Source organism: Martes martes (genome assembly GCF_963455335.1).
Source record: "Martes martes genome assembly, chromosome: 18".
NCBI lineage: Eukaryota > Metazoa > Chordata > Mammalia > Carnivora > Mustelidae > Martes > Martes martes.
The window spans coordinates 31,371,697-31,382,322 of NC_137906.1; the positions used below are offsets into that span (position 1 = coordinate 31,371,697).

At 51.7% G+C, this 10,626-nt stretch overlaps 1 protein-coding gene across 2 annotated transcripts in view; it reads right to left on the minus strand.

Annotated features, from left to right (window-relative positions):
• SNX29 (sorting nexin 29) overlaps nt 1–10,626 on the minus strand; it is a 476,114-nt gene that overhangs the window by 69,003 nt on the left and 396,485 nt on the right. For both annotated transcript variants that reach the window (XM_080829802.1, XM_080829803.1), the window contains exon 19: nt 8,582–8,722. In XM_080829802.1, the coding sequence (XP_080685928.1) occupies nt 8,582–8,722 (141 nt within the window). The remainder of the gene's footprint in view (nt 1–8,581; nt 8,723–10,626) is intronic.

A 10,626-nucleotide genomic window follows, 5' to 3' on the forward strand; every position in this document is an offset into this window, starting at 1 on the left:
CAGAGGTCACGCGGTCGGTGTGTACCAGAGACAGGGTCCCAAGTGAGGCCGGTGCAACGCCGAAGCCCAAACACCTAACCTCTGTGCTGGGGGCCTCCTAAAAACGCAAACGGCCTGGGAGGCCGTCAAGGGGAAGGGGACCGCTTCCTCCATACACAAGGGATTCTGGAACCCTGCAGACCCATGGTGGCAACTTGAAAAATTAAAAAGGTTTCTCTAGCTTGCGGAAGATGAATCAAGACTGTAATACAGAGTTATCCCATGTTAATGGCAGCAGTGAAGGGGGAGGTAGCAATTATCCTCAATTATTCAAGAAGAGAGTAAGAGCTGACAAGTACTCTTCTAGGTTGCGATTTTAATCAGTTGTCCAAAAATGTGAGGGAAATAACAGATGTAATGTGGGGTTAAGTATAATCAGAAGGCCTTCAGAGCTAGAAAGAGGGATTAAATAATGACATACAAAGTAACTTAACAGCCCCAGAAATATTTTGGACAACACTTAATGCCCAGCAGAGAGTCAAGGGTCTTGTAATTCGTGTCAGTTTCCAAACCAGTGGGTTTCCCGCTGCGGCCGTGGAGGCGGGCCTTGCGCTCAGCCTGAGACGGGCAAACGACAGGGAGCCCGCCCCGTCCGGCTGGGGAACGGGGAAGGCCAGACTCCCGATGGGTCCGATAACTCATCTTTGTCACCAGGCATGGTGAATGGGAAGTTTCTTCAGAGTCTCATGCAAATATTTGCCGTGAGCTGTGTCACTCTTCCTCTGAACAATGACCAGAGAAACAGGTACGTGAGAGGGAGGGAGAGGGGGGACAAGAAAGGGAACCGGGAACTGTACAACTCGGGCATTGCCCCGCAGCTTCTAGGCGGCGTGAGTTCTGGTGTTCATCAAACACGTTTCACTCAGCACCCACCGTGCACCAGGCGCTGCGTGAGATGCTGGAAAGACAAAGACTCCCTAGACCGGGTGCTGCTCTAATTCCACGGGGTTGGTGGGAATGGAGAAGGCTGCCATTAGGCAGCCTCAGGAGGGACAGCTAACACTCTGGAGTTTGGGGAGGGCTTCCTGGAGGCAGTGGCATCTACAGGATCTGTGGCCCGAATCATTAAAATGATTAGCTTGGATTCAACTTCTCTGTGCGTTACCTGCAGAGAACACGCAGGATGGGAACAGAGAGAAAATACACTTCTCGTTGCTGGCTCTGGATTATTTGTTCATAAAATGACCTTGATTTTGTTACTGGATTTTAATCTGATATTCAAAGAAGTACTCCCAAGGAAGCCCCCCTTATTAAATACACAGACATGTTTGCATATGTATGCATGTACGCAGTCCAAGTCCAAGGCTCCCTGAGGTTCCTCTCCTGAGACCGTTTCTCCAGCAAGATGACTTCAGCAACTGCTCTCCTGGAAAAGATCTTTAGGGGCTTTGACTGTATAAAAGAGAAACACAAATGTGTGATGTATAATGAGTCCAATTTCCCTCTTCTTCACGCTTAACGCAATAAGTACCAGGACTGTTTACACAGTGCTTGGCAGAGTGTCAAATGAGAAACAAGGGTGAGGTTAGGGCTTTGATCGGCTGGAGCTTCTGTCTTCTCCCAAATCTGCAGTGCCTTCTGGATCCTCTGCCCCAGGACGGAACTTGTGGCAGAGTACCCTGCCGTCTTGCCTCTCCCCAGAGACAGCCGTCGTCACGGGTTCCTCGTGCATCACCACCTCCCAGAGCCGGGCGCGGCTTCGTGGGGCTTCGTCAGCAGGCGTCCGGCTCCGTTCCTGACGGCAGCTACAAGACCTTGGGCAGGATGCTTCCAGCCTCTGCGCCCGGCTTCCTCATCTCGAAGGTATCTGGGATGGGACGTGACAAGAGCCCCACGGTATGGGACTGAATACCAAGGCCCCGCAGTGCACGTGCCTGGCACGCGATGGCCGGTGAGACTGTACACGGAGGTGCGGGAGGTGAGGGCTCTGGACAGGCCCCCGTGTCAGCCTTGCCCATGGCATCCTCGGGGCCGATGACCTGCTTCTGTCAGCCAGCTCTGCCTCACTGCCAGCCTGTGCGCCCCTTCCACAAACACAAAAACTTCCGCAGCTCTTACCCCGCGCGGGCACTGCCACAAGTACTTTGCCGAGGTTACCGCAAGCCCTCATGATGCCGCCAGAGGGAAGTGATATGGAGGGGAGAAACTGAGGCAGAGAGTGATGAAGTAACGTGCCCAAGGCCATGCAGCTAGTGAAGCAGGAGGAACCTTTTTCTTTCTGGGTTTGATTCTCAGAGTTGGCGAAGTCCTGTTGAACGAATAAATGAAAAATGGGCCAAGGGATGAGGGACTAGCCCTCCACGTGTTCAGGTTTACAAGGGAAGTTTACGTAAGCCTCTGGGTGGACCATGATGTTGGCCGTTCCCAGCTCTACAGTGGCCCCAAGTCAGTCCAAGTGGGCTGTGGGTGGGGGTCGCGGATCGGCAGCCGGAGAGAGAGATTTCTACACCACTGAGGTTGAGGAGGTGACTTAAGGGAGTCAGTGTCCACCACGGGGCAAGGTCAAGTCATCTACGCTCCTCCGCCCTCCACGCTCCTCCACGGCAGATCCCTGGAGACTGTCTGCCTGGGCGCACATGTCACCTTGATGCTGCCGAGCGAGGTGGCCTTGAGCAAGTCACTTCACCTCCCTGTGCCTCCCTCTCCCTGTTTGTAAAGTAACACTAGTTGTTCCCATACCCCAGGCAAGGAAAGAGAAGTGTGAAGTGGGCAGAAACATCCCTTCCCTTTCCACACCCTAATCCCTGTGAATGAGCTATCGCACAGGGCAAAGGAGACTCTGCAAAGGTGACTCAGTGAAGGGTCCCCCGACGGGGAGACTACCCTGGGTTACCCAGACTTGCCCAGTCTAATCCCACATCTTCCAACGAGATCTGGCAGGCTCAGCGTAGTGTGGCTAGACTAATCCCACTCCTTCTAAGTGGAGAACCTCTCCCCGAGACGCAAGGATGGTCACGGAGTCACAGCACTGGAGAGAGGAAGAGCCAAGGGATGTATGTGCGAAGCCTCTCGAAGCGGCAAAAGGCAAGGGAAGGGATTCTCCCGGAGAGCCTCGAGAAAGAAACGCAGCCCTTGGCACCTTGACCTCAAGCCAGTGACACCCAAGTCAACTTCTGGCCTCCTCAACTGTAATATAGTATAATACAGTGTGTACTGCTTAGGGCTGCCAGGTTTGCAGTCATTTCTGCCGGCAGCAGCACAAAGCTGACACAGGGTCCAGAGAAGGAAAGGCTAGCCCCGGAACTGACCCCGCTTTCCCACCTGGAAGACATCGCCAGGGTCCTGCTGGCCTGTTGAGCACTTTGCCCCTGCGGAAGGCAGCCCTGCTCGCCACCCCCTCCAGAGCGCACTAGGGACCCGCCTCCCCTCCATCACAGGACTCTTCCACGAGAACCCATTTACTGGTCTTTGGCCCCACGAGGCCATGAACTTTGGGAAGACTGAGACCTTGACACATCACAGTCCCCCGACACCTAACATGACACGCCTACCTTCCAGAAGCGTTTCTAAATGGCAAAAAGTCAGCAGCTTCGACGTTCTTCCAAATCCGCACTGGTTCCCATGACTGCAAGGCCCTCCTGCGGGGGGCCGCTTCCCCCAGGGCTGCATGAAAGTCTGCGTCTCTCGAGCTGCAAAGGTGCGTTCAGTGGCTTGGTGAGCCCCGGTCGGTTCCGCCAGCACACACTGGTGTATGTGTTTTTAATGAGGATTTTAATGCATAATTTCTCCAACAAGTTGAATTATCTGCGGCACTGGGGAAAGCGATTTGCCTTGCCTTAATGCCAAATGAACTTTCAGAGACTGACTCCATTATCCTGAGAAGAAATGACAGCCTCTCAAATCTCTTTCTCACCGAGCAGTCATGCAGACTTGGAGTAGAATCACCAAACACGAGTCTTTTTTCCCAAGCCCTCATCCTGGCGAAGTCCATTTGGATGGGGAGCTTGCTAGGCAACTCCCCCAAATTGTTAGAGAGTCACCTCTCTGGTCTGCAAAGGCCTGCCGGCTTCTGGCCCATTCTGCAGAAAAAACGACATTCGCTCCAAGTGCGGTGAGAGCAACCTGCCAAGTCACCCTCGAAATTATTCTACCTACTTTGGGAATACAGGTTTTTTTTGAATTTGCACTGAGAACCAGTGACGTGGAAAAGAGAAGAGCGGGGAAATTTTTCCACTTAATGCCTGTTCACTTACTCCTTAACTCAGGCCTTGAGTCTCTCTGGGGCACCAGGTGCTATTCCGGGAGCTGTGGAGAGAGCAGTGAGCAGACCAAGGCCCTGCTGTCCTCAGCTTCCACTTCCAGGGCAGACACAACACTACTCAAGGTCGCAAGCCAATCACTCGGATGGATGGTACGTGCCAGGAGACAATTAAAGCAGACTAATGGGTCGTGGGTCAGAGGGTGACAAAAGGGGCAGCACTAATGAGGACGGTCTGGAAAGACGGCCCCGGGGGGGTGGAGTTCGAGCTGAGATCTAATGAACCACAGGGGCCGTCCATGCAGAGATGGGGGAGAAGCCAGTCCAGGCAAAGAGAACAGCAGGTGCAAAGGCCACAGAGTGAGAGAAGCATGGAAGTCTCAGGAGGTCGGTGTGACTGGGTGTCCAGGAGGAGGGCAGGGCAGGAGATAAAGTAGGAGGGAAGTGTGGGACAGATCCAGGGACATCTCCAAGGTCACGAAGACTCTTGACCACCATGGCTGCAGCTGCCGGGTTTTAATCATGTCTATGTCACACAAACCTCGCTGTGGCCACACGTGGGAGTGGAGGGGTAGGCAGGCAAGAGCAGAAAGTTGCAGATGCCCACACCAGGAAGGACCAGGCTGGGGTCTGGATGGTGGGGCCACCTGAACTGGGACTCTAAGAAAGGAGACCCACAGGACCTGGCATACTGGTCTTGAACTGGTCCAACTCTCCCCTCCTATTATCCCCACCCCACTCAGAACTGTGGCTCAAGATAAGTGCCACCCCGTGGGAGTCACGAGAGCTGAACAGTACCACGGTGGCAGTGTTAGGGAAATACCTAGAAATTCAGGCGAGCAAGATCTCATATGGCAAACATGAAAAAACTAAACTCTGCTTAGTATTTCCTTGAATACTGTCCAGGTCTGTGGAGTCTGGATTGAATCACTTAATAGGTCCAAGGTTTATAGTAGCAATGTTGTAACTTTGTATGGATATAACTCAATCCATACAAAGAAGTCATGTCTGTGTATGTTAATGGTACCAGTGGCAAGTGAGACGTTCTTGAAGTAACCCAGTCAAGGAAAAGATGCTGACATGGTTGACTTATTTGGACTGATTTAGAATGAAAACTCACTAGAAAATATGCCCTCGGGGTAACAAGGCAGGTACCTTGAGACCATAGGCTCAGTTGGGGCCAGTGTGGGCTTTGTCTCTGAACAGACTTCATCAGGAGCCTTTGCTGGATGTTGCAGTCCTGCATGCTGACTCAATCTGCCCTTGAAAATCGGATGAACCCTCAGATCTGTCCTGGGCAGCAGCCAGAGTGTACTTAAGGGAAACGGGTACGTCTCAGTCAGCCAAATGCGCAGGGAGAGAGGGCATCAAAGCACAGTCATCGCCGAGCAGCCAATTCAAAGGCAAAAGGCCGCACAGGCTAGACAAGAGGCAGAGGCCCCAGGACTGCTCATGAGCTGTCGGGTCCCTGCGCCACAGAGGAAACCATCAGGTCCACCCCCGACCACGGGGAGCAGGACCCCAATCTAGTAAAGAACCTGCTAGCCAGCGCATCTGTACAAGGCAGCCATCGCTCGGCCATGCCCACCAAGTCCGTACCTCTGATTCCAAAGCTCCCATATCCACAAACAGCATTGTACTGGGTAGGGGGCCGGGGGGAGGCCAGGGGGGAACACAGTGCCCTTTTGACATGGATTTCACAGGGCAAAGGCCCACTGCCGCTGAGAGTCAGTCCCAGGACTGACAAGGATGGGAGAAGGTGAAGCAGGGCTGGGGACGGCCCACCCCAGAGGGGAAAGTCAGCGCAGTCCCTGCTCTCGGATGGAGGCGGTGGGGAGGTCTGTCTTCAGTAAGTTTGCAGTAATCTACGGCTTGCCTCGACATCCCAGGTGGGAAGGGAGTCACTTTGGTCTGCAGAGAAAGCACATGGTAATGTGTAGCCACCAAAGACGCCTAATGCCAGAACCTGACAGTATCTCACCTCACGTGTCCAAAGGGACTCTGCGGATGTGTTAAGGATCCTGAGCTAGCAGGTTACTGGGGCTTATCTTGGTGGGCCCACCGTCATCGCCAGGGTCCTTAGAAGAGGGAGAGGAGTCACAAAAGGAGAGGGGACTCTGTGACAGAAGGCGAGGTCAGAGTCACGTGATTGTTGGCTCTGAAGACACAGGAGGCCACAAGCTAACAAATGAGGACAGCCTCTAAAAGCTGGAAGAGGAAAGGATTTCCCTCTGGAGGCCCCAGAAAGAAGGAGGCCCTTCCCAACACCCTGAGAGTTTCAACCCAGTGAGATGGATTCTCGACTTCCAACCTGCACGAATGGTAAGATAATAAAAGTTGAGTTTTAGGCCACTCGGTGGGTGCCACCGCCGTACGGCAGCCACTAGAGGCAAAGACACAAGAGGTCTCACCACCAGAATATTCCCAGCTCAGCCCTGTACTATTTCCTTTAGTGAGATAGAAATAGGCCGCGTTCCCCAGAGAAGGTGTCACGGAAAGGCTGCTTCAGTATAATGCTTTCTGAAAATGAGAGCATCTTATAACGATAATAAGTTGCTTAGGCAGAGTTCTGTTTTATGACATTTTAAGACATTCTGGATGGGTCCCAAGATTTGTATGAGCTCGCAAGTCATTAGATTAAATCAGTATATAATTTTTCCTCTCTTTTCATAAGAATTATTGTCCTTCTTGCTACGAACAAGTGTAGAATTTCTCAGTCGTCTGTTTTTATGGGCTGAACTCTACTTATCTGCAGGAAACAAAATGGCATGACACATTTATTCTAGGCCTCAGATAAACCCGCTTTCTAACTGTTGAAATTAAGATCTAGCAGACCCTGACAAAATCAGGTTTCTAATCTGGTTTGAACCCAGAAATCCATGAACATGTAAACAAAATAGTCAGCGAGAGTTTTCCCTGGGGAACTGCCAAGTGTTGGGAGCGGTTATGGAAACTTTTGGTCTGGTTTTCGGCAATAAAGATCCAAGGAGACCGTAGCAAGGTGCCTCTTTCGAGAAACTAGGAAATGCATCACATATGGAAGCTCCCACACAGCTCCATCAAAGTGGGAGCACCATGACCCTCATGCTTGCTCGGGCACCAGCACCACACAGGTCGAAACCCAGATTTCTGGGCCACTAGCCCTAGAGCTTGTATTTCAGTAGGTCTGGGGCAGGGCCTGGAGATCAGCATTGCTAATGATGCTAATGATGCTGCTACTGCGCGGTAGCACAGAGATTCCCCTTACGACAAGGCCCAGCTTCTCACCGGTCCTCGGCAGGGTCAAGACCTTACCTCCTCTGGCCAAACTGTCCCTGAGCTGGTGAACATAGTGGAAATGTGTACCTGTCACCGCTTGGTCCCCGGCTCAAAGCCGGGGGGTTCTCCAGCTGGGCTGCATGCTGGAACCCCTGGAGATGTCTGCGACTCCTCAGGGCCCCTGCCTCACTGCAGACCTTAAATCCTAACAGCAATGGGGGGACTACAGATCTCAGAAGCTTTTAAAGCGTCCCACATGATTCCTAGTGCAGCCAAGAGGGATAACTGTGAGGGATGACAAAATGATGCCAACGGGCTTACGCACACAGTGTGAGTCTCCACACCAGGCCCAGGCCTGTTGTCAAGGGCCCTGGGCTCCAGCCCCCGGTACCGTGATACATAAAGCTGCCAAACACATTTTGGAGGAACGAGCACTCATCAACCACTGGTAGAGGGCTAGCATCTCCCTTCTCCAGGTGCCTGCATGACTACCTGGAAACAAATTACGCCACCATCAATTCTTCACCTTCCTAAGGGAATTAACCATGTATCAAAAATAAGGTCCTCTGAGAAAGCTTTATTGGGAAATAACCCCACATTCGTGAGTCCAGATAAGCATCAGGACAACTTACAGACAAAAACCAGAAAATAACTCCTTGGTCCAGAACAGGGATCAGCAAACCATGAAACATCAGCCCAATCAAGCCGCCGTCTATTCTTACGAATAAAGTTTTATTGGCACACAGCCACACCCACCTGTGCCCACACCGTCTATGGCTGCTTCCACACTCTAAGGGCACAGCCGGGTATTTTCAGCTAAGGTGGTATGGTCCACAAAACAGCCAAAAATAACTCCTCTCTGGCCTTTTAACAAGACATGCTTGGCGACCCCCGCCCTAGAGAATTAAGAGGACACGCCCAAACAAAACACAACTGCTTGTCTTTGAGTGACGGAATTATGACCGTTTTCTTTGTCCCTACTTTTTCTTGTGTTAGCCAACTTCTGAGTCACAGGTCTACAGAAGCATGTGTGTGTAAATCAGGCCCCTAGCGCGTGAGCTGCCCCGTTCCCCGTGGTGACAGTACCTTGTTTCCAATGGCCTTTTTGGGTGGGAAGTTGTAGCCCCTCACTTGCGGGTATTTGTTCTGTAACTTGTGGTGCAAACTCCTGAACTCTGTGTACCGCCGGTAGACATTCCACTCGTCGTCTTTTATCCGGATGTAGACCTGGCAAGAAAGGGGAAGAGAGAGAAAATGTAAATCTCTCTCAAAGCTCTCATTACAGGGGCGCCTGGGTGGCTCAGTCAGTTGGGCATTCAACTCTTGATTTCAGCTCAGGTCCTGATCTCGGGGTGGTGGGATCAAGCCCAGCGTCCGGTTCTGCACTCAGCATGGAGTTTGCTCAGGATTCTCTTTCGCCCTCTGCCCCAACCTCTCTAAAATAAAAAAATCTTTTTTTTTTTTTTTTAAAAGACGTTCTCGTTACAAAGGCGTGGGATTTGGGTCATGCTCCACCCACAGAAGAGGAAGGGGCCGCATCCATCTCCGAAGCCGCCAGATGCCCAGCGCCTAGCAGAGAAGGGCCTCGGCGGTACTGAGTCAATAAAGAGGTACACGAAAGAACAATTCAGGCAGGTGATGGAAAGAGCACACTGTGTGCCACTTCCCAGTATCCGCAGAGATAGACTGTCCAGCTGATCTCAGAGACGGTCCTCACACTCCCGTCACATGCCTACTGTAACGGTGACAGACTGCTGGTAAGACTCTGCCTCCTCTCAGGCCGCGCACTTCCTCATCTCTGAGACGGAGCTGATTGACAGCATCTCCTTCCCAGGTGCGTTCGGACACATGCGCGGCGCGGCTCTGCCTGGCATCACGCAGACCATCACACAGAGGAAGGGGAGATCGATCTGGGGTGGGGGAGGGGCCAGGGTCGACATCAATCCAACTGGATGAAAGTTCACGTCCGGATGGGATAGGCACCACTGGGGCATAAAACTTCCCCAGTTTCAATCAAGATGGGACTCTCGAGAGACCATTCTTTGGGGGTACACATTGTAAGGGCTGTTTCTTCAGCTTTTCACAGGCCCTAACACCCTCCAGGGACACACAGCAATTGTATCGCAAGGGAAAACGGAAGTGGGAGAGAGATCGATGCATTGTAGAAAATTACACAAGAATACCCCAGAGAGTGAGGTTCTCATGATAAACAGCTATTGCAATCTGTGATCGGTAAATGCCGACACCCATCTTAAAGGCCTCCAGTTTAATAAAAATAAGTGTCTGTGATGTGAGTGGGAGTTCTGCCTCTATGAGAAAACCATCCAGTATTCCCAGATGCAGACGTCACGTATCTGAGCTTCGGCAAGATGACCATCGTGGTCTCCTGTAATACTCTTGTCAACAAGAGGAAGGATGAAGAGCTCCAATGAATGGATGGGAAGTTTCCAGGGGAATGAGATAGAGAAACAGAGGCCTGTCAAGTTAGTCGGAAGCCTCCAAGCTGAGAGAGACAATACATATGCTGGATGACAGATACCAAGTGATCCCAGTTGTCTTGAGGGATGAATCTAATCCATCGTGATGACATTCAAAAAGAGGACTGTCAGGTGTTACAAGAGAATCTGAAAAACCAACACTGTAAGTAAAAGCTGGGGAAATAGGGCACAGGGGAGGCCTGGGGGACAAAGACTTAGAGACTTTGGTAAATCCGAGCTAAGGAAATAATGTGGGAGAGAACCAACAAGGCCTAGTAATCTTTAGACCTCGCTGAAAGGTACAGGATAACTGCTGGGATAAATGAGCTGAAAATCTTGCTCTATTCTACATCGACCATACCAACTTGCTTAGGTTTTGGTTGCCACCCACTAAAACATGAATGGAAATATGTTCAGAAAGATCCAGATCACGCGCTACTCAAAGGGCTGTCCGCGGGCCAGCAGTGTCGGCATCCCAGGAAGGCAGCATCTCAGGCTTTACCCAGATGCACTGCTCAGAGCCAGAACCAAGTGGTTCACACACTGTAAGCCCGAGCAGATCTGAGCCAACTCATAACGCAGGCAGTGAAGGGTAACCATCTGAGCCTCAGGGTGCAGGGGGCAGAGATCTCAGAGGTTAGACCACGGTGATGC